This window comes from Zootoca vivipara, chromosome 11, assembly GCF_965207765.1.
Source record: "Zootoca vivipara chromosome 11, rZooViv2.hap1.1, whole genome shotgun sequence".
Taxonomy (NCBI): domain Eukaryota; kingdom Metazoa; phylum Chordata; class Lepidosauria; order Squamata; family Lacertidae; genus Zootoca; species Zootoca vivipara.
This window is the reverse complement of record NC_142594.1, coordinates 12049067-12073537: the sequence shown is the minus strand read 5'-3', so window position 1 is coordinate 12073537 and position 24471 is coordinate 12049067. Positions and strand designations below refer to the sequence as shown.

The 24471-nt window shown below is 42.6% G+C and overlaps 2 protein-coding genes across 3 annotated transcripts in view; both read left to right on the top strand.

Annotated features, from left to right (window-relative positions):
* Positions 1-2110, top strand: part of TMEM108 (transmembrane protein 108) — a 179626-nt gene extending 177516 nt beyond the window's left edge. For both annotated transcript variants that reach the window (XM_035130121.3, XM_035130122.3), the window contains one exon: positions 1767-2110. In XM_035130121.3, the coding sequence (XP_034986012.1) occupies positions 1767-1889 (123 nt within the window). In that variant the 3' untranslated portion in view covers positions 1890-2110. The remainder of the gene's footprint in view (positions 1-1766) is intronic.
* Positions 2111-2744: 634 nt separating this feature from the next.
* BFSP2 (beaded filament structural protein 2) lies at positions 2745-21112 on the top strand. Its single transcript, XM_088654470.1, has 7 exons — positions 2745-4307; positions 10246-10328; positions 11150-11306; positions 13820-13981; positions 14577-14708; positions 17989-18209; positions 20876-21112. Exons 1-7 carry the CDS (start codon positions 3852-3854, stop codon positions 20877-20879), a joined length of 1215 nt encoding a protein of 404 aa, XP_088510596.1. The 5' UTR covers positions 2745-3851; the 3' UTR covers positions 20880-21112.
* The last annotated feature ends 3359 nt before the right edge of the window (positions 21113-24471 follow it).

Genomic DNA, 24471 nt, shown 5'->3' with positions numbered 1-24471 from the left:
TGTAAAAAGGTAAAGGACCCCTGGCACTGGCAGTTAAGTCCAGCCGCAAACGACTCTGGGGTTGTGGCACTCATCTCGCTCTACTGGCCAAGGGAGCTGACTTTTGTCCGCAGACAGTTTTTCCGGGTCATGTGGCCAGCATGACTAAGCGGCTTCTGGCGAAGCCATAGCAGCACATGGAAATGCCGTTTACCTTCCCGCCGGAGCGGTACCTATTTATCTACTTGCACTTTGAGGTGTTTTCAAACTGCTAGATTGGTGAGAGGAATTGTATTTCTATTCAAATGGTAGTAATTGCTTCTAAATTTGCATCTCATCCAGTCATTCATTCATTCCACAAGAAAAATATATATGCTCAAAGCAGCATACTACAAAGAAACAGGTGTGCATCTCAAGCAAATGCCACAAAACAATTTCATAATGACACAACAGAACAATGGCAAATAGAATAGCATACACACAAAAAACACATTTCAATGCTACCCATATAACAGTATTACTTAAACAACACCCAGCATCCAATAGCAAAAACAAGGGAGCTTCAGTTTCACCTTGGTCCTAGAAACACCCCTCCCATGAGGTTGCCACAGTCCCTCTCCTGCAGCAGCTTCTTATAAGGCTTCAAAGGGCAAAGGGTGGGATAGCTGGAAACCCCCCTCCCATTATGTTGCTCCTATACATATAGTAGGAATTGCAAATAAATGTCCTCTTTGGCCTTCTTTTTGGGTGCATATATGGCTACCCTCACACCAAGGGGCATTTTGCCCCAGCCCCACTGACTTCTCTGTCCCAATTCCTTTAGCCATCTCAATTTATCCAGTTTCATTCTTATATTCTCCACACCGTCCAAACCACCTTCTCTGTCAGATTTTTCCCACAGCCCCATCTCTCTTTATGCAGGGATGGAGAACCAGTGGTCCTCAAGTTGTTGTTAGAGCACCACAGGTTCCCAATCCTTGCTCTATATATCTATCCCCTCCCCCCTCCTTTTCTTTTGGATTCCAGTTTCTCCACACTTCCCTCAGGTTCTGTTTCTCAGTTGATAACCTGCTCAGTCTTTTTTTGTTTGTTTCAGCCACTATCCTGCCATTAAGCTTTCCTGCCTCCTTCCCACCAGGCTTCCCTACCCAGCCCCTGCTATCCCAATCTCTATGTGAGTGTTTCCACACTGATCTTCCACTTTCTTCCTAGAAGCTGGGCTATTTATGAACAATTTGCTGTTGAGAGATTTTTCAGCTGCTAGAATGTTCACAAAAAAAACATGACATTAAAATCAGCAGTTACAGTTGATTCCATCACCTAGCATGGACGATCCACCTAAGCAATTATACAATTCCAAATTTTTCAAATGAACAAAGCTGGATTGGGGAACCTGTAGCACACCAGATTTTTTTTGGACTACAACTCCCATCATCCGTGACCTTTGGCCAAGTTGCATGGGGCTACTGTGAGCTGGAGAACTGCAACATCTGGAAAGTCACAGGCCCCCAATTCCTAGTACTGTATAAAGGAACCACCTTTCTCTAAGGGACACTGATGCTTCTGTCTTGCCCTACTGCTTTTAGCTCAGACCAGTGAATCCTGAGAATTACATTTTTTTAAAGCTTTGCTTTGGCCATACTGAACCATTGGTTGACTGGATACTGGATATTCTTCAAGACTTTGTCCTGCTAGTGCAAATTCTACCATGTTGACTGTCCCTTATTGTATTTCTGAAGCTTAATATTTTCTTCCCTTTCTCTCCCCTGACCCCTTTTTCCCTGTAGGACCACCTGTCTGAGCCGCGCTCCCCAGCTAATGGTGATTACAGGGACACCGGCATGGTCCTTGTTAACCCTTTCTGTCAAGAAACGCTATTTGCAGGACATGAGCAAGTGTCCGAAATATGACTTGCAGTCCAATCTTCATTGTCTCCAAAATCTATATATAAATCTATATATATAAATATATATATTATAAATATAACCTTTGTGTAACCTTGAATTATGAGCAACCTTTTGAGCTTCCCCCAACCCCACAAGAATTATCAACCTCTTTTTTATAAGTGTGATTAAAAACTTTACAGACCAAACTCCAGCTTTATAAAATAAAAGTGATTTCTAAGCAAAAATGCCTGCTGAACCAGTTCCTTTTGTCGCCTTTGCTAGATGCTTTTAATTTGTACTCCACTTGCATGTAACCAAGCTAGGGGTGTTTTTTTTAGCACATAATTATCTGTTCCCTTCTCTCCTCCCTTTCACAAGATTGAGCAAGCACAGGAGCCTTTGCTGATATACTAGGCTATAGCCTAGCATTCTTTTGGGTTGAGCCATGGAACAAAAAAGACAGCTATCCCTCTTCCCCAAACACATTGTGCTGTGACTAAACTGCCTGCTGACAGAGCATTCTCTGAGCATTAAGGGATTGGGTGACAAGCCAGGCAAGACTCCACACTCTGCCATATGGGCAAACAGGCAGCTAGGCTTGAGAATATTTGTAGCATTCCACTTGGTGAGCCTCTAACAGCAAGGCTCGATGGAATTGTTATGCCAGCCTTCCCAACAGCTATCAAATTCCAATTTTTATTTGGCTCTAATTCTAAATCAGCATTCAGTTACATCTTACTTGATGTTTTGTGGTGTTACAGATTTTAAACTAATTTTATCATGTTCTTTAGAGTGAGTCTTCCTGACCTATGGATTAAGGGACATATGCCCTTCCTGCCAGTCCAAACACTGCTAAGCAGCTTTCTTTCTTTTGAGCACTTTGGTCTGCAAAACTAAGAGGTCTTCCTGTACTATTTATAATTTTTATTTACAAAGGCTACACTTTCAGTTTTCATTGTATCTGATCTTACAACAACCAAATGAGGGAGATTATTATTCCTATTTTAGAGATGTGGAGCTAAGGCCTAGAGATAGTGAGGCACCCATAAAATAAGACCAGGGCTGAATTTGGAGCCAAGTCCAACTCCTGCCTGTTCCCTTCATCACACATGATCAATGTATCTCTGTGGGTGGGTGGGAATGTATTTTGTACCGCTGTCACCAGCAAAAATATGAAACATGTGCCCCACCAGAGTCTCAGAGCACTGATTCCTAAATGATGGGCAGGAACCCCAAAATAAGTAACTTAATGAAGAATTGGCCAGTTTTCACCTACTTATTGCTTTCTTGTCTTCTGGGATCAACATGATAGCAGTTATCACTGTAAAAGTGTTAGGCCAGGATTTGGCTGGTGGGTCATCCCTGTCAATCATAGAAACTCACAATAGCAACACACACACCACAACGTGGTAGCAGGCCAGTTTGCTTCAAGCGTCTACTCTACTTTTCAAAAATGACCATTCATGTGTCAACAGCCAGGAGGCCTTTTGATGCTCAGGATCAGATTGGAAAGTACAAGCAGTGCTGCTCGCTTAAATACAGCTAGAGCTGCTCCTGGCATATTAGAGGCAACTCTACGAGCTGGACTCATGCCAGTACACGTAAACCCTGAATTTGGAAGCCCAGAGAAAGGCAGCATTTAAACATGGAAGAAATTATCTCTCCTCATCCCCCCACCCAGCCCAAATTGAGGCTCTGGACTACATTGTCCTTTCCATGTGCTGCTCTTGCAACAGACAGATCATTCTCATGAAATAGATTGCTGACCGAGGGGAAAGGGCCAAACAATTGTTTCCAACAAACACGCCTGTGGTACGCAGCCAAAGACAATGAGAAATATCCCAGAAGCTCTTGGGACAGAGCACAGATAATGAGCCCCCCTCCAAATCCTGCTTTGCTCTGCAGATCTCGACCCGCCGGCTGCAGCAGCAGAGGGGCACCTAGGGAAGCGGCTGCTCATTTAGTGCAGGCAGTCTGAGGTGCAGCATGCCCTTCACAAGACGCAGGGCTTCCTTTCTGGGGCAGCAGCCCTCTACTTCTGCAGCGGAGAGTGCGAGCACCGGCAGCCGTAGGGTTAGCATTGGTGGGGCAGGCAGCCTTTCAAGGCCGTCGGGGGTTTATGTGGGAATTGTGCCAACAGGAGGTGTCAGCAGCCTGGGCACCCGGGTGTCCCGCAGAGCTCTGGGTATAAGCAGCGTCTTCTTACAAGGCCTCCGTAGCTCTTGCTCAACTGTCCCATTGCCCCAGGGGCTGGAAAGAGGACGGGGCCTATCTTACGAGAGCCTGAATGGGTGCCTGGTGGACTACATTGAAAAGGTGAGAGCTTTAGAGCAGGTCAACCAGGAGCTCGAAGACCGCATCCGAGTTTACCTGAACAAGAAATCTTCCAGCGCCAACAACTGGGGAGCCCTGAGAGAGAGCTGGGAGACCATCTACCACCAAGTGAGTATGAAAACTTCTGGCAAGAAAGACAAAGAGAACAAAGAGAACAAAGAGTTTCTAATGCCAGTGATAAGAACACAGCTTCGTTGTAGGGTAGAGCTACCCTGCCTAGCACATTTTAACTTATCTTCATGATAATTAACATCATTTCACAGTGTGTGTGTATATGTGTGTGTGTAGGGAATGCATTATGTATGGGAATTGCCCTGAGGGAGGTTCATGCACAAGAGGGGAAGAATGGAAAGCTCTCTCTCCCCTCTTTGGCATAGTCAGCCAATTCTCCTCAGAGCAGTCGTTGCATTTAGGAGCAAAACTACGAAAGAAACGCTGCCAAAACAGCGAGTTTATCCTCTTGGTGTTATCTCATTGCCAGTCTGATGCTGTTTGTAATGAGGAAATACCATCTGAGTGGTATTTGCTTCTTTCATTCATCATATTTTCCAAAATCGAAAGTCTAATTATTTTTTTAATGGCAAGGCATTTCTTCCACCCCTTACGCAACGTTTAGCATGCAGGGGAACTTTTCAGTCAAGGTCTTTGAAAACAAAGAAAGACATTTTTTCATCTAAAATTTGGGGACATTTTTTATAAAACTGCCTTTTAAAAAAAACTCCCAACACAACCCAAATATCTTACAAAATTAAAGTATGATCCTATACATAGTGCAAGAGGCAAAAGGGCAAAATAAATAAAACACTAGGAAGGCACATTAGTGTGCCTATATTGACTCAGCATTGCTGCAGCACTATGGTCACCTTGTAGATCTTGTGGAGCTACTGAAATCCTGGATGCCTCTACTCCAGTGGTTTTCAACCAGTGTGCCATGGCATCCTGAAGTGCCTTGAATTATAGGGGTGCTGCGGGCAACACTGGCCTCTGCCCCTCTTTCCTTCCCTCCCTTCCTCTGATGCCCTCTTGTGTCTCTGCCTTCCAAAGGCTTGCACAGCTGTTTGTTGCAGCAGTCCTGGCTACAAGCTCCCCAGGAGAATGGTGCCTCTGGGTCTGGCCAGGGGGTGCTTCCCAGGCCCCTGTGGGGCAGTGTGAGGAGGCACATCTCTTTGGGGCGGGGGGGCAGCTCAGAGGCCAGGGGCAGCCACTGCGGTTGCCTAGAGGACTCCCAAGGAGAGGGGAGAGGAGATGAGGCTAAAGGAACACTCCACAAGGGAGGGTGTTCAAAAAGGGGTGAGGGTCTGCCAGCTCTGCAGGCAAAGGGTGACACAACTGGGCTCCTGAGCCCCACAGGGGTGCCTCAGAAAGAATGCAGTTGGTCAAGGGAGCCGTGGACTCAAAAAGGTTGAAAACTTCTGCTCTACTCTAATACAATTTCTTGGGAATGGCGAATAGGCTAAAGGGTCAGGGAAACCGAACCTTTAGGGCCCATGGACACATCTGGAATGCTCAAAGTGTGGTGTGGGCACCATACCCTCCTGTCACTTCTTTCCACACCACGAGACAGAAATAGGCAAGTCCTCAATTATTCTGGATTAATTCACCTGGGACTAAGAGCACCACTTTCCACACAAGCAGTAAAATACTTGAATCATAACTCTGCATTTAGCCTGCAACCCTATACACGCTAAACTATCCCAAGAATAAATCCAATTGAACTTCTGAATAGACTTCTATAGCACCTCACTGTCAGGTGCATTTCCTAGATAATTCGATGTCAATTAGTTATCTGTAAATTATGTTAAATCATTGTACACTCATCTTCTCAACACAGTGTTGTTCGCATATAAAATGTTAATGTTCATTATTATTGCTATTATTTTAAAAGGCTTCAGTCCTATAAGCAATCCTATAAATCACCCTGAGACCTGTGAGTATAGGGCAGTATATAAATTCTAACAATAATAATACGGGGAGGGAGGTAAGAGTGCTTTGTATTGTAAATAGGCTGCAGAGATATCACAAATGGGTTACTGGCTATGCTTTTAAAATTGCTTTTGATTTTCCACAGAAAGGGGTAAATTTAGATTCAATTGGAAGGCGGGGTGGTGGTGGAAAATAAGGGCTGGTGTTTTGTTGCCAATGAAGTTGTGCATCCTGAATGCATAAGGAATACCCATGCCACAATAGGAGGATGACTGATGAAGAGGAAGGTGGCTGTTACTGCATCCCCCTGAACCTCAGGCAGACTGAGGTTGGTGAGGGAGTGCCCGATTCACCCTAATGGACCAGTCTCTGCTGTGCACCACTGTGCCCCAATGCAGAGTTACAGCAACATTACTGGCCCTGAGAGGTGGGTGCCTGTTGCGCCTCTGCCTGAGTCACTGCTCTGGGTCCACTGCCTTCCAATATGCCTGGACAGAAATGAAGTTCTGCAAAACCCTTAAAGCAGGCATCCCCAAACTCCGGCCCTCCAGATGTTTTGGCCTACAACTCCCATGATCCCTAGCTAGCAGGACCAGTGGTCAGGGATGATGGGAATTGTAGTCCAAAACATCTGGAGGGCCAAAGTTTCGGGATGCCTGCCTTAGAGGCTGGGATTGGTGTCTTTACATATCCTGAAAACATTCTGAGTGAAGCCTCTCTGCTTCCAGAAGTTGTGGGATGGAGTGAGGGAGAAACTGTTCTAGAGGCAACACATTACCAGTCAAGTAAGGCTGATTTACAGGCCTTATTGTAGCATATGCTGCACTCAAAGGGACTCGAGGTATAAATAAGTACATGAACACTCCTAACAACATTGCACAGCTGTCAAGTTCAACTAAAAAGAGCAGCTATTCAAACAAAGCTAACAAAATCACAGAACAAACTGTTTCAACGATCAGTACAACCATACTAAATTCCTGACAATTCATTTTATTAGTACAAACAGCACTATAATGAAATATTAAATAGCAAGCCACAATTTGTTGATTTTAAGCTAGTCAAAATCACCAGCAGAACTCAGTGTAAATAGTAGCTAACATAAATAAAGTACCAATGGAACAGGCACATGGAAAGAGGCAGGCTTAACAGTCAGGCTGTGTATATATATTTTATTTTCTAATAAAGCAATTCAACAAACCAGTTAAGTTTGGTGGCTTTCTTCCTGAAGGGACAAAGGGTGGGGGGCTTTCTTCTTTAAAGGGTATTCTGTAAAATGAACCTATAGCCCTCCAGATGTTGCAACTCCCATCATCAAATAGGGAAGCTTTTTAAGGTTTAATGGTTTGTTATGTTTTTATATATGTTGAAAGCTGCCCAGAGTGGCTGGAGCAGCCCAGTCATATGGGTGGGGTACAAATAATAACATTATTATTATTATTATTATTATTATTATTATTATTATTATTAACCATTGGCCATCCTTGCTGAGGCTGCTGGAACATCATCTGCAGGGTCACAGCTTCCCCATCACTTCCTTAGGTTAACAGGCAGAATTTGCACCAGGTTTTACAGGCAGAACGGCAGTAACCACTAGGTTTTTGTCCCCTGACCCAGGCCACATTCATACCATACATTTACAGTGCAATACCACTTTAAGCAGACATGGGTTCCCCCAAAGAATCCTGGGAGCTGCAGTTTGTTAAGGGAGCAGAGACCCCTATTCACCTCACATAGCTACATCCCTGTGAAGAGGGATGGTTAAACCACTCTGGGAACTGTAGCTTGGGGAAGCACCCTCGACGAACTCTTAATGACACCTCCCAGAATTCTTTGGGGGAAGCCGTGATTAAGGCGGCATCATAGTGCTTTAAATGTATGGTGTGAATGTGTCCCCAAGCAACCTCCTAAGTCCACGTAGACAAAGGAAATTGGCAATCTCAGCTGTGCATGTAGGAAACAGCATGAATCCTGTGAGCGAGTGGTTTGCAGTTGCTGAAAACTTGTAGGGCTATTCCACCATAGTTAGATGCTGTGGGAAGCTGCTACCGTACAAATCTCGGGTGTGGGTGTGTGGGTGTGTGCGCACGTGCAAGAGAGAGAGAATTGGCCCATGAGATTTGAATTCTGGTTACATTATTAAACAGTCCAAAGAGACCTTTTTGATTTAAAAAAATATTCCCTACAGTCACCAGGACAGCTGTGTACAGTCAGTGCAGCAAATTAAAAGATGGCACTTCTCTCTGAGAACCTGAGAACAAGGTGTTACAAATTGCAGCCTTCCTTCTAGTTTAGAAGTAAGAAAGTGAGCTGAGAAAAATAATTAACGAAAATCTCCATCTAATTCCAGTTTTTCTCCCCCAAGAGAGGTTTACTGCTGAAGCAGTTAGTATTACACAAGGGAAATGTAAGTGTTATTTTTGTTAGCCGTAAAGTGTGAAAATGCATATTTTAAATTCCGTTTAAAAAATCCTGACACAGTTTACTGCAGTCATATTTCCAAACCCTGGGGATCCAAGGTGGTGGGAAGACTGGATTTAAAATCAGGCTGCAGGATTTGATAGATGAAAATGATGAAATAGATGAAAATAGATGAAAATTTTAAAGGGCACAAATTGATTGGGCAGCAGGATTATTATTATTCTTATTATTATTGTTATTACTACTACTGTTTTCTATGCAAATACTTATAAAAATTGCAGATGGCAAGCACCACATGGTCAGAGCCATGCTAGAGGGAAGGGGAAAGGATAATGCGAGGTGGAGCAACCACCAAATTCAAAATCCTGCCTGCTCTAGAGCCAGTCAGGTTGAAGGAACAGTGGTGGCTGGAGAAAATAACTACACTAGCTCCAGGCTGGTACAATTTCCCCCACTATTACGGGGACTTGGTGGGGGGGAGGGGGGCTTTGGATGTTATAGAAGCATAGAATTATAGAGTTAGAAGAAGGAACCTTGAGAAGCATCTACAGTATCTGAATTTCCTCTTTTTTGTATTACTGCTGTTGGAGCACTAATAGACTCCATTTTACAAAACAATCCCTGCTAATATAATGTATAATTCCATGTTATTTTCACTATTATTTCACTATTATGTGCATTTTTAGTCCCACCACACCGGTATATGTCTTTTTGTACGCAATACTTGGCTGGAGAACTGCATTGCAAAATTCAGAGAAAAGTTTGCAGGCGGTTGTTTCAGTTTGCATATTGTTTCTGAAACTGAGAACTAGGTAGGTCCGCCTTTAAATGCAAATAATCAAAATTCTTATCCATATCTATCATCAGTAAAAAGTAATAATCCCTACACCATGCCATTCTACTGCCCTCCCCAAATATATCGCTCCAACTAGTACTATGTTAGAGGAAGAAAAACCGCAACATACTGACCATCTGGCCTTTATATCACTCTCAAGATACATTCCTACATATGCAAATTATTCCTAATATGCAAATTAATTCACAGTATATTGTAATAAATATATGATACCCTCCCTTTAAGCATTTGCTCCCATGGTCACATACAAGTAGAAACAATGCCAGAAAATAATCATCAACATATTTCAGCTCACAAGCCAAAGGCCATGGCAAACTTGTATTAAGCAATAGTATTAATAAAATTGTACAGAACATCCATCCATAATATAATAATATAAAAAAACTTTGCCAAGTTTCTAAGCATTAAAACAGTTTCCCTTGTGCATCTAATATCCAATTTTAAATCCAATTTGCCAACAACCAGGATATAAGAGAGAGAAGTTACCAAAGACACCAACAAACTCAAATCCAGCTGGATTTCAGATTAAACCTCCAAATCACCACAATTTATAGCAATTTTATCCAGCCCCAGGTTGTTTTAAGTTACTCCTGGCAACTGTGTCATGCAGCAAGACACTTTCCCCAAAAGCTCACCATGATAATCCAATGATTTTTTCTACACTGCCACAGCGCTTTCACGAGACTCCCATGAAGCCACTGGTTAACGCATAGCAACCAACAAGAAATCTACTGAGTATTAACACCAAGGTGTCTAGAGCTGATTAAATTCAGTCTGGTCCAATGAAGGACCCGGTTCTGGATACATATTATATGTGTTATTTATATTTGACTGCTTGAACTGTTCTAGGTCGGCGATGCAGTCATGGAAAATGCCCGGCTTATGTTACAGACAGAAAATATTCAAGCCTGTGCTGAAGACGTTAAGGACAGGTAATCTCTCGTAGGTCAATTTTCTCTTCCTCTACTGATATGAGAGAGAAGAGAGGGAAAGATTCAGACTGGGAATAATAGTAGAGGGGTTAATCCTAATGAAAGGGATCAATTCATGGGCCATCTATCAGTGGGACATAGCTTTTGACTGTGGTACATTAGTAATATTATCATAATCATCATTACTTGCTCTCCACCAGCCGTTACAACAATTTAAGAACTAAGAACAGTGAAAACTGATTACAGTCCTAGGAACAGGATAGTCCCTTAAAACACACATCTCAGATGACAAAGGCTAGGGTAGAATTTTCTGGAATCTATAGTCAAACCTCGGTTCCCATATGCCTCCATTATCGTACATTTCAGCTAGCGAATGCCAAAAACCCGGAAGTAAATGCTTTTCAAATGTATTTCAGAACCTGAACATCCGACACAGCTTCCGCTTGAGTGCAAGAAGCTCTTGCAACCAATCAGAAGTCGTGCCTCGGTTGTCGAATGTTTCAGAAGTTGAACAGTCTTCCAGAATGGATTACGGTCGACAACCAAGGTTTGACTGTATAGCAAATGAACCAGATATGCCTCTGTGAGGAGGGAGTTTCACAACTTGGTGGCTGCTGCAGAGGATTTGCCCTCTTCCCAGATTGCCACCCCCCAGACACTCATCACCCATCACCACTGGATATGCCAGGTGGGGAGGGTGGGAATTGGAGTCTAATGACATCTGAAAGGTGACAGGTTTCCTATCCCTGTAACAAACATATCTGCCAGAAGACTGAGCTCTGGGCTGCAGTGTCCCAACATGCTGTCCATTTCTTCTGCAGGTATGAAAATGAGCAACCGTTCCGAAAGGCAGTGGAAGATGAAATTAATTCTCTCTATAAAGTGATTGATGATGCTAATTTGACCAAGGTGGACCTGGAGAGCCAGATCGAAAACATGAAAGAAGAATTAACTTTACTGTCAAAGAATCATGAAGAGGTAAGTTGGAGCTGAGAACAGAATATGGCTAGAGCATATCTTTTTAGGCGACTCACTGGCATCTATCAAAGGCTAACTTCTGCCAAAAATAGTGTTTATTGTCGAACTTTGCGATTAATGTCACAGTGCAGGGCTCTTAATTGGTGTTTTGTTTTTGTTTTTTGCATATGCTTAACTTAATGCTTATATCTCAAAACAATAAGCAGGCTCTGACATACTTTGCTATTTTTACTTCTGTGTGACACAGTGCCATTTAAGCATACATTAAAGTCCACTTTCATATAACCTTATAGCCAAACATCTGGAAAAAAACACTTCGACTACATTCAGGTTTCCCCAAGAACACCGCAGCAAGGGGTTAAGCTTTTTGTGCATTGATAAGCTTAACTTTTACATGCTGCCTTGGAAACACCTTGATCGTGGGGTGCTCTCTCTACAGAAATGTAGGTTTTTATGTAGGCAAGGTTGCCTCTTTTTTTAAAAAAAAAACATAGGGGCTAAAAACAGCCCTGTAAATTCCCCTACAAAAGTTATTAACCTGAACTTTCTTTTTTACTACTATTCCAGGGGGTTAGTACCCTGTGTTTCTGTATGGGTATGCTTCTAGTTTAAACAAAAAAAGAGAGAGTAAAAAGCCTTCTACCAAGCAGACTGGAAACAGAAGGAATGGATCCTGCAAAGAATTCTTTATCTCCTATTCATACCAGCTGAAATATTTAAAGAACTCTACAAAATGCAAGGGGGCTGTCCTGCATTCATGAAATTAAAACAATGGAAGAAAAATGTCAAGAATGCAAAAAATAACTTATTTTTAACATAAAAATTGCGGACTGAAAAAATATGGCAGTGAATAACGCTGGTTTATTTGTGTGATTTCCATTCCTTACCTTCAACAAACATGCAAATTGTGGCAATTTTCATTCCTGCTTCCATTTCTGATAATATCCTCCAACTTATATCTCATCTTTCACAGCAAAACCCTCCCAATACAAATCACAAAATTTGGTAAAAGCATGAATACAATATATAAAACACACCCCAACACAACGCAGCAGCCATGCCACACTCCCTCAATTTAGTAGGCCATGACAAAGGATATTAAAAAAACCCAGTGGCAATGGAATGCTAAGGCTGGAATCCTATATGCAACTGTCTTGAAGTATATCCCAATGAACTGAATGTTGCTTACTTCTGATAATATATGAACAGTAATGCACAGCACTTTAGAATCTGGGGCTATGGCAGAGCAACTACGGTAGGTAACTGTTTCATCATCAACACAATCATCAGGGGTGATGGAATTAGATGGTCCCGTGAAATGACCCAGATACACTAAAAATAGTAACAACACAGACTTCCCATGGGAAACACTTTCTATATCAACTAGCCATGTCTATCACAGGATAGGAGGAAAATAATTTCATTTCCAGAAATTCCGAACAAAGTTCCTCCTGAAAACTGAGCTCTCTCTGTCACCAAACAGCTTTTGCTCTAGAAATAGCTATCTGTGAAAAGTAACACCATCAGTAATTCCAATCAGAATACGAGCGTTTTGTGGGGGGAAATAGATCTGACCCGGGGGGGGGGGGAGCCCCCAGCAAAGTTTAAAACAGTCACAGAGTTAAGCAGCAGTACAGCGTGGGGCAGGCATCCTCAAACTGCGGCCTTCCAGATGTTTTGGCCTACAACTCCCATGATACCTAGCTAACAGGACCAGTGGTCAGGGATGATGGGAATTGTAGTCCAAAACATCTGGAGGGCCGAAGTTTGGGGATGCCTGGCATGGGGAATATATATCCCATTTAGTTCGCAAACAGCACTTAATCCTCTCTCACTACCCTATGGCAATGAACAGACCACACACTTTAAAAGCTTTACTTACAAAATCCAAAGGTCTGATTCATGCACTGTTTCATGCAGCAGCAAGGAGAACACAAATGGAATACTCTTGGGTACAAAATACAGTTTCAAGCATGCAGTCTGAGTTTGGAGCAAGCTCAGACACATCCTCCCTGGTCAGTTACATGGCACTAAAAGAGTGAGGAAAGGAAGAGAAGAAGTTTCACTTCCACTGTCACCTCCGAGTTCCTAATTGAGTTCTATGATCTTAACCCCTTCATGCATTAACTAGCCCTATGCTTACTAGTTATGTTTGACTGCAATTTCCCACGTACAGTCAAACTTCAGTTGTCGAGCATAATCCATTCTGGAAGGCGTGGCTTCTGATTGGTTGCAAGAGCATCTTGCACTCAAGTGGAAGCCGCGTCAGACGTTCGGGTTCCGAAAAATGTTTGAAAACCAGAGCATTTATTTCCAGGTTTTTGGTGTTTGGGAACCAAGGTTTGACTGTACTGCATTTACATTAGAGTGACTATTTGTACAAAACACACGAGAAATCAAGTAAGGCTTGCAGTAGCCGCGAATGGTATCTACCCAGTTGCATCAATAGAAATTGTTCCTTTTGCTAGAATCTCAATGGGTGCTGCCCATTTATTTATGTGGGCGGTTTTCAGGATGTCAAGATGCTTTACAAGCAGCTTGCTGTCTCACCACTGGAAGAACTAGATACTCCCATTGGAACAGGCCTGGATGACATACTGGATAAAATCCGGATTCATTGGGAGAAAGATATTGAAAGGAACCGTATTGAGACTGGCGCCTTGCTCCACACCAAGGTAAGCACAAAACAAGGTAAGAGTAACTAAGACTGCAATCTTATATACGTTTGTCTGGGAGTAAGTCCCATTTATATCAATGGGCTTTGCGTTTTAGTAGACATGTACAGGCTTTCAATGTAAAATGCTTAGGGAGGTGGAGCACCTCTCCAATAAAGCCAGGCTTACCAAGCATGGACTGCCCATTCATTATGTGTGTGGGAAGTTTAAAAATAATACTGTCCAAATTACTCCATGAAATAACGCTCCCCCCCCCATTTACTCCACTCAGCACTGTCAAGCAAGAGTAATATTTATATACCGATATATACTGTACTGTAAACGGAGGAGAAAGTGATGGATTTAAAATCCCAGCAGCTTTTCTTCTGAATTGTATCTGATATATTTGTGTAATGCAGGCATCCCCAAACTCGGCCCTCTAGATGTTTTGGGACTACAATTCCCATCATCCCTGACCACTGGTCCTGTTAGCTAGGGATGATGGAAATTGTAGTCCCAAAAAAACTGGAGAGCAGAGTTTGGGGATGCCTGGTATAACGGAACAGCAAATAAGAATCTGCATTTTTTCCCGTTTGTCACTGTTAAATGTTGTCAGCAAGCCACAGAAACAGCACCTTCTGTACGGACACAAGAGGAGGAACTGGTTGAATCCCTGAGGGTAGAGTTTCATGAAACAGCTTGCAAAATCCAAAGCCTGCAAGCAGAGACTGAATCACTGAGAACTCTGGTGAGTCAGGAATGAGAAATTGTATCTGTTGATAGGTGCAAGGCTATTGTTTCCAGGATGAACAGATTCCTAACTGTATATGAGTTTGACATCTTACGCTACAAGAGAATGAGTGCAATCCTTCTGTGTGATTTCTCAGAAGCCACTGATTTAAATGGAAATTATTCCCCAGTAAATGTGCACAGGATTGCAGCTGACATTTTCAAATGTGTTCAACAAACCATCGTTCATCCATTATAATTGCAACCACACGCTTCTTATGGATATCAAGGCTTGAAAACTCCACTTTTCAAAACAGTTTTTATAACTATAAAACTTAGGGTACAAACTGGAAAGCTGACTTATAACTGTTTACCAGTGATTCCAGTAGGAGAATTAAGCAAGTGTTTAAATTTCTTCCACTGAAATCAGTAATGCCCCTTTGGTTCTTTTCAGGATTGTGGCCCAGTTTGCATGCAATGACAAAAACAATGGCCAAAGACACAGAGCGAGTGTGCGGGTACTCAAAGCAAAAACTGTGGCTGCTTCACTCCTCCACCAGTCCTGCTTCTGCCACACCACTTGAAGCAAAGCCACAGTGTGGCTTAGCGTTACATTTAGACAATGATTTTCTTAAAAAAAATGTTTAGGGGTACTCTCATTTTCTTACTCATATTGAAATACTGCCCTCAATGAGGCCAAACTTAGATTCACAAAATGTTTAGGGGTATGTGTACCCCTGCATACCCCTAGAAAAAAAGAACTGCATTTGGACATCTCAGTACATTTCCAAGCACAATTCAAAGTGTTGGTGCTGACCCAGTATACCTGAAGAAGCATCTCCATCCCCATCGTTCAATCTGGACCCTGAGGTCAAATTCTGAGGGTCTTCTGGCAGTTCCCTCACGGCGAGAAGTGAAGCTACAGGGAACCAGCCACAGGGTTTTCTCGGTAGTGGAAAGCCCTCCCATCAGATGTCAAGGAAATAAACAACTATCTGACTTTTAGAAGACATCTGAAGGCAGCCCTGTTTAGGGAAGTTTTTAAATGTTTTATGTTTTATCACTTTATTATTATGATGATATGATTATTATTATTCTGTTGGGAGTCACCCATGGTGGCTGGGGAAACTCAGCCAGAGGGGCGCTAAATAAAATAAATAAATAAATAAATAAATAAATAAATAAATAATATTTATTTATTTATTGCATATGAACCTGGGGTCATGGTTTGTCTTGCTCACAACAAACCATGAGCTGAACCAATTTGTGCTCTGTTTACTGCTTGTGGTTTGTTTGGGGAGAACCCACAAGGCTGGGTTCACACAAAATGCTAAGCCAAACCATGGCTTACCTTTGTGTAGCATAGCAATAGTAAGACCAGGAGAAGAGCAAAGCAATCAATTTTCAGTCTGGATACCTGCATGCTTACTTGTTCTCCCTAAGCTATGATTTGGTTTAGTGTTACATGCAAACAAGGCCTCTGTCAGAATGGTTGCATTCTATAGAGAACCTCTATAACATGGGTGTCAAGGACAAGGCCCGGGGGCCTAATCCGGCCCAGCAGACCTCGTGATGTGGCCCGCCGCCCGCCCTCACGATGTGGCCGGCCGGCCGCTGGCCGCCCGGCCGCTCGCTCACCCGAGGCACCGTCTGGGCGCCGCTTCCGGAGGAAAGGGCGGGGCACAAAGTTGAATTCGAGGCCCCATTGGCTAGTGGCGCTGCTAATCTCAGCCTCTCAGCGCTCGCCTCTCCATTGGAGACCGGAGTTCGGAGCGAGGCAGCCCATTGGCTGAAAGTTTTCCCCCGGCTCCGGCGGTTGCGCGGGAGTTGAAGCGGAGCCTGAGAAGCAGCGTCCTGAGCCTGAGGGGCACAGCGGCCGGACGTGGAAAAGGAGGGAGAGGCCGGTGGCAGCGGCACAGAGGTATTTCTTTTCTCCGCTGGAGAATTCAGGGGAGCCTCCCCAGCCAGGAGGTGCAAAAAGCTTCTGGTGATCGTGGGTAGATCTTGGGTTCCTTAGAGGTCGGCAGCCTAAAAGGGAAAGCTCTCCAACTCGTGTCTTTCTCCCCCTCCCAAAATCTCAATAACAATGGGCAATTGCAAGGAGAGCTCCTTCCCTCTTGCCGACAAAGAGCTGGAGTGTGTGTGTGTGTGTGTGCGCGCACACGACCGCGTGTGCCTCCGTCTTGCCGGCAAAGAGTTCTTACCCGTGCAGGAGGCTCCTGTCCCATTGCTGCTTTAAAGCCAGCCACAAAGCCAGTGGTCTCCCCTTTCCCTGCTCGCCTGCCAGATGGCTGGCTGCTGCACAGCTTGCCTCCCAAGCCTCCCTCCCTCCCTTACCCCACACCCATCTTCCATCCATGGAGGCAGCATCTCCCCCCCTTACCCCACACCCCAGTCTTCCATCCATGAAGGCAGCATCTCCCCCTCTTACCCCAAACCCCAGTCTTCCATCCATGCAGGCAACATCTCCCCCCCTCACCCCAGTCTTCCATCCATGCAGGCAGCATCTCCCTCCCTTATCCCACACCCCAGGTTTTCCATCCATGCAGGCAGCATTTCCCACCACCCCTCACCCCACACCCGTTTTCTCTTCGTGCAGGCTGCATCATCCACCCTCTTTCCTTCTCTGTAAAAAAAGCTCAACAACTTTGAGCTGAACCCCTAAAAATGGGGGTAGATCACTGCCAGATTTTAATTCTGAAAGTAGATCACTGTCTCTTGGGATTTGGCCACCCCTGTAATTAATGGGTTGATTCAATATGAGGAAATTGTATAAGTTCACTTGATGGGAGCAACACACATGAAACCATACAGGTGTCGTAATAAGGGAGTCAGAGTTTTGCCCATTCCCAGTAATCAAGGCAGCCCAAACTCATAAGGCAGTGGACACATAGTCCTACAGATACAACCGGCCCTTTGAGGGTGACCAAACTGCTGATGCGGCCCCCAATGAATTTGAGTTTGACACCCCTGCTCTATAACATGGATTCAAGTATTTGTGCACATGCTCCTCATTGCCAACAACACCTCTCAATGTTCCAGACACTACTTGTTAACCTCTCTTCAGCATTCTCACCTATGAAAACCTACACTGGACCTCCCCAGCTTATAACCACCAAATGCAGCCCTCCACTGTCTTATCATATGAGGCCACACTACATGGCTGCTGAGTTTACCTTGGTAGAACACAAGTTGGGCAGGCCAAAAATATGTATTAGCATATATATATATATATATATATATATATATATATATATATATATATATAACATTACAACAGGATTTTATTGTTCTTGCAGAAGAGAGGTTTGGAGAACTCCCTCTATGATGCCAAGCACTGGCATGACATAGAGCTTCAGAATTTAGGTTCTGTCATCACCAAACTGGAAGCAGAAGTAGGAGAAATCCGAGCGGAGACTGAACAGCAGCAGAGGGATCGCGAAACTCTGCTGTCCATTAAAACACAGCTGGAGAAAGATATCACTGCGTATCACTGCCTTCTAGACAAAGAAGAGAGCAGGTATTTCTTTGTATGGTGAATTGTGTCTTGCTTGCATAATCACTTCTCTGTGCCCAGAGGAGAATGAATCAGAATGGACACAAAATGATAAATCAAGCAGGATCTAGCAAATATTAGCATTGCTACATTATAATATTACATTGCCAACAACTTCATTCTGTTGTGCAACTGATGCCTCAGTTAAAGATTTGAAAATACAGTGGTACCTCAGGTTACGTACCTGATTCGTTCCGGGGTGCGGTTCGTAACCCGAAAAGTACGTAACTTGAACGAGCGCGAAAGTACGCTTTTGTGCATCCGCAAACTGCACAGAATGCTTCTGCGCATGCGCAGACTGCGCGCGGGGCAAAAAATACTTCTGGGTTTGCGGAGTACGCAACCCGAAAGTACGTCGTAACCCGAAGCAAACATAACCCGAGGTATGACTGTACAGCTACTAGTTGAATGAACTCATATTCACACACACACACTCCATTCCAAAGAACATATGTGAACAATTCCTCTTTACAATTCCTCTTTACAAGGTATGGCCAGACCAGATTCTCCATTCACTCGCTACCTTCCCCAGAAACAGCAGGCACAATCCAGTCATTCCAGTAAATCTTTGGATTTAAATTTTAGGCCTCTGGAGGAAGGGGTGGGGTGGAACAGGCTCAAGTCTTGATGGGAAAGTTCTCCCCCAGCTGGCAGCAGTGAAGTTCAAACAGTACCAATGCCTGTTGATTAGCTCAGAAGGCCAGTCAAAACTACATCATGGCTTAAAGTTTCCTAGAGCTTTGATTTTGGCTGCTCCTTGTGGTCTCTGCAAAGAGTGCTGCAAGTGGAACTGAAACAAAAGCTGCAGCTTGAAATGCTCCTGTCCAGAGTTCCAGCCAGCGCACTTTTCCAGGATATACTCAATTTACTACTTAATCAAAAGAATCTCAGCTCACATTAATGTATTAAATGTTCATTAAAATATCAAAATATAAATAAAATCAGCATGCCATTCCCCTCTCCCCCACCCGTTTTCCACACCCCTGCCCCAAACAGTCAGTATTCCATGATCATTAAATATGATTACAGTGGTACTCACTGTGCTATTTTGAGACGTGGGTTCCTCCGGATTTTTTGTTTAAAGTTTTTGTGCATTTTTGCAAGCATTGGGGTTCCCCAAAGCTTTAAAAAAATAGTTTACTATTTTACATTGATTTACATTAAGATCATATGACATACAATTAACATCGGAATCTATCTTGACAACTTCCCATCCTTACATTCCTGATGGTTTAATTCTTTCCTTCTTGAGTATAGACTGCAGACCCTCCAAGTGTCCCTATTTTCCAGATTTACTGCCACTAGTTAATACTGACAACTCTGCATCAGAAAAACCTATAACTCTTCTGAAGAACAGGCATCGCTTCAGATTTTCTAGCCTTAAAAAATTAACAATACATGGAACCAAGTATTCTCTTCGTTGCAGAAACGAAGCATCAGTCCCAGTTCAGCAAAGTGCGTGAGATATATCTTATTTATCAAAACAAACATCTACTTTGTGTTACTTCTTAGTCTCTTGATTTACTAGCACATTCCATTTTTAAAAGCTAGCCCATTCTAATTCAACACAAAATACAGGACTTAGATTTTCATCTTTAGTGGGAATTCATAACAACTGAAGCCTTGATTGAAAACATTGGTTCATACTAGCTTAGTGTCTGCTGTGGAGCCCAAACTACCAACAAAAATTGCTTGAATAAAGCACATTAAATGGCATAAACAGCCAAAACGGCTATGGTTGCAGAGCAAAAACGACTTTTAACATATAGTTCAGGATACTGTTTCAAACACAAACCAAGAACAACAAAGTTTTCCCTGTTAAAAATAATAAGTATGTCTTCCATGGAAAACATTACACAGAACAGCTAGTTTTTTTGGTTTACCATAAATGGAATTCTCATCTGTAATACTCCAGCAAAAGCTGCCCTTCTCATTGGAAAATCTGATTTCCAAACAAGTGTATTTCTTTTCTAACAACTGACTCATGAAGACCAGGTCTGAATTTTTCCTATCAGTCATGGAAGTCTTGGCTGGATTTAAACTCCATTCTCTTCATTAGGAAGAACATATTTTTGCCCCCACAAAAAACTCTGAATCCACTACTTTGATAAAAACACAAATGACAACTTGGATTAGAATAGTTACAGGTAGGTAGCCGTGTTGGTCTGAGTCGAAGCAAAATAAAAAAATTCCTTCAGTAGCACCTTAAAGACCAACTAAGTTTATATTTTGGTATGAGCTTTCGTGTGCATGCACACTTCTTCAGATACACCAGATGCACACTTCTTCAGATATCTGAAGAAGTGTGCATGCACACGAAAGCTCATACCAAAATATAAACTTAGTTGGTCTTTAAGGTGCTACTGAAGGAATTTTTTTATTTTGCTTGGATTAGAATAGTCATCCCAGACCTTGAAGCCCACATGTTCACTGCATATGTGCATCTATTTAATCGTGTGATAACCTTTCTACTTGTAACCACAAAGCTGACTTATACAAAGAGTGTGTGTTTTTGTGTGCGTCACTTTGTTGCTCATCTTGCCAAAACTGCATCAAATCAATTTGTACTGTTAAGGATCTGCTTCCCTTTGGAGAAATAATGATAGTGTTATTTTTGTTTAACTTTTCAGCTGATTTTCAAATTTGTTGTCTTCAGAAGACAATTACTGTTGCTCAAAGCGCAGGATGATCTCACTGGCAAAAGTGTCCATGGAAACGATGAAAGCCAATGCAGCCTGCTCCAACTTGATTCGTCAACTTAAGTAGGCCACAGCTTGACCGACTACACTAGGCATCCCCACGTATGATTGCTTTGCTTACAGGTTTCAATACTTCCTATATGATTATAGAATAAAATATCAGTTCAACTTGATGGCTCTTTTTTAATATAAAAAACTGCTGGAGAAAAACTAGACTGACCCTGCATTCTTGTCAACATTCATTTGAGAATATATTTCACTGATCTCAGTTTGACTTTTTTTTTTTAAGCAAAGGCACAAAAGATCAGGCCACAAGAGTAATACTTTCTAAAGTCCCCTGTTTTACCAGAGGAGCCTTGCAAATTGTATTCTGGACACTGAAGTTCTGTTTGCCCACCATAACTGATCACATTCTGCAATGCATGGCTGCAAAAGAGCATTGAGTGTTTACTAGGCTACACTCTCAGTTCATATGGAACAACGGTGAGGGAGGGGGCCCTATAAGTCTAGCCAGTCCCCTGATTTAACTGAGGGTGTGTTCTAGAACATGAACCTAGCCAAACTACATGAGACACGACTGGATCTCTGATATATTTGTTAAATTATAGAACAAGGCTGAAGAACCTGTGGCCATCCATAAGATGGACTCCAACTTGCACCAGTCCCAGCCAGTATGGCACAAGACGTGGAGTAGGTTATCCCCTTACCTGCCCATGTGCCCATTTCCTGATCTAAATTCTCCCTTCTTCAAGTTGCTACTACCCCACTGAGGAAACAAACACACAGCTACAATATGGACCCATCTACTTTCACTACTGAAGCAAATAGCAACTGGGGGGAGGGGTGCGTGGAAGAGAGAGAGATTTCTACTGAGAAAACAATAGACAGAAAACCTTTGTACATTTGGAGGGGGGTGAGCCCCATACCTTAATCCTCTTCCCCCTAGTGACATGCCTCTGATCCAGTTCAACTCCCCTGATGTGATGGTTACTTTGGAAAATTTAAAAAGGCACCTGGAGATCTGATCCCAGATTTCCCACATCTCACCTATTTTGACCTTTAGAAAGGGTTTATTGGAGCTATGAAATCTCAAAATATTGTCTAGATTCAAAGAGGCCCATTATCACCATCAACAATAACAACATGTGAATATTTCTATGCCACTTTCCCACAAAATTGTGCTTAAAGTGGCTCACAACATACAAAACAAACAATAAATACAGCATAACTACTAAAAAATATAAAATAACAGATACAGTGGCTTGGATCCCAGACATTCTTTTAGAACATTGTAAACAGACACACACTGCCCTAGTACTGTCTCACTACACCAGCTTTCGCCAACTTGGTGCCCTCCAGCTGTTTTGAACTACAACTCCCATCATTCCTGGAGAGAATTGCAGACCAAAGCATCTGCAGGGCACCAGGTTGGGGAGGACTGCACTATACTATTAAATGGCAATGGGAATACTTTTTGTGTGATCACTGGAAATATTTTTAGTCTAACCAAGTTTGATTCGAACACGTCAATCTGAAAGAGAAAACTGATATAAATAAATAATATAAGCAGTTTTGTAACAGACAAGAGTATCATCAACAGCACTAGATGGAAGCTCGGTCACCTTGATCCCACAATACATTCTAAGCCACACCACTAATCCTCTGAAATTTGGTGCTTGTCACACAACTCACACTGAGTCGCCCAGTACAGTACCAGTAATACTTCTCAGCTGCTTCCCATCTGTCCATCTTTCATCATGGTGTACAAAGCTCCTGCGCAGACATTCACAACCACACCACACAACGCCGTAATTTTAAATTATTTTCTCCATAGAAGAAAAGGGCTTAATTTGGATCTCTGAGGAAGGTGCATACAATAGGTGCACTTTGAGGATGTGTGGAATTTGTTCCTTTAGTTTATCTAAATTCAGGCCAGGTAAACCAATGTGTAGAAAAAGCAAAAGTTCTATACCCAAACAATTAATGTTTTGACACTAATACCCTGGATATCAGGGTATCTGAAGAAGTATCAGTATCTGAAGAAGTGTCCATGCACACGAAAGCTCATACCAAAATAAAAACTTAGTTGGGCTTTAAGGTGCTGCTGGAAGGATTTGTTTTATTTTGTTTCGACCCTGGATATCAGTTTAATAAACTGTATCCTTCTGCTTAGCTCAGGCAGTAGGCCTTTCACATTACTGAAAGTATGCAAGTGTTTTCACAAAAAGGAGAGCATAAATAGTAAATGCAAGCTACATAATTGTGCAGATATCTTTATATGGCCAAAGGAGGGAGTGCAGGATATTGGCTTAAAATCGGTTAAACCAGGCATCTCCAAACTGCGGCCCTCCAGATGTTTTGGCCTACAACTCCCATGATCCCTAGCTAACAGGACCAGTGGTCAGGGATGATGGGAATTGTAGTCCAAAACATCTGGAGGGCCAAAGTTTGGGGGTGCCTGGGTTAAACCATACTATAATTATCCTGGAATTCTCTGAAGAGCCCTTACCCCTCACTTTAGCCTAACACCCCAGGATCACTAGGAAAACTAGACACTAAAAAGCACGGAAAGTTGTGATCCATTCTAAAGATTTCAAAATCCACAGTTGGGAAATACCTTAACTAGACCAACCAAAATATCACAAAATTATAAGCAAGCTTTCTAGTTCTTCATAACTCTACTTCGGGCTAGATGCTAAGCAGCACACCCAAAAAGTGGGAGAAAAGTTTTCTTGATATTGACACCACAAGGTTGTACAGTATTTAGTCAGTTTTAAGGCTTGGAAGATGGAGAATGCAGACTTACCCTGCACAGCACAATCCTACATGTCTAGTCAGCAGTAAGACCTGCTGAGTTCAATGTTGTGGCCTTAACACAGGTGTATTTCCTCCAAACTACTCTGCAGACCTGCTTTGACTATAATGCCCCAAAGTAATTTCACAAAAGGCATGAGTATATGTGCCCAATTAAAGAATGTCTTTCTCATGAACCTTATTAGCTTTCCTTGTTGCTTTTAAGCAACAAGGTCTCTACAAAAGCACTGTCTTCAAATGCATTTCTAAACAAACTAGCAAATAGGAGCCATGTCCATACTATAAAAGAAATCACAATTTGTTGCACATAAAGTTGGTGCAGAAAAGGGTAAAAAAAAACCTATCAAACATGACTTAAGAGATTTCAAATCGTTGATTTTAGAAAAAAACATCAGTTAGAAAAATGCTTAAAGAAATTGCGGCCTATTGAAGTCCCTGTTAATGCTGCTTATTGTATCTTACAACCTTATCTTATGGATTAGTTTTAATTGCTAAAGCTACATTTGTTACTGAACAAGTTGGGCAGAGGCATTCTCTGAATCCTAAGGGAATAGTGGTGTAGAATTTTGCTAACTGGCCAATAGTATCAGGCAGTGCTATTTTTCTAAAAAAAGAGGTGCCGTAACTCACCATGAACTCCTCCCTTGTTCTCTTATTATGGCAATGGTGCCCACTTGTGAGGTACTAGAACTGAGTTCTGTTGAGCTTGGCTG

Coding starts and splice junctions, on each gene's coding strand:
- BFSP2 (XM_088654470.1), top strand. CDS start 3,852: ATGCCCTTCACAAGACGCAGGGCTTCCTTTCTGGGGCAGCAGCCCTCT. Junction 10,329..11,149: donor GCTGAAGACGTTAAGGACAG/GTAATCTCTCGT, acceptor TTTCTTCTGCAG/GTATGAAAATGAGCAACCGT. Junction 14,709..17,988: donor CTGAATCACTGAGAACTCTG/GTGAGTCAGGAA, acceptor TTGTTCTTGCAG/AAGAGAGGTTTGGAGAACTC.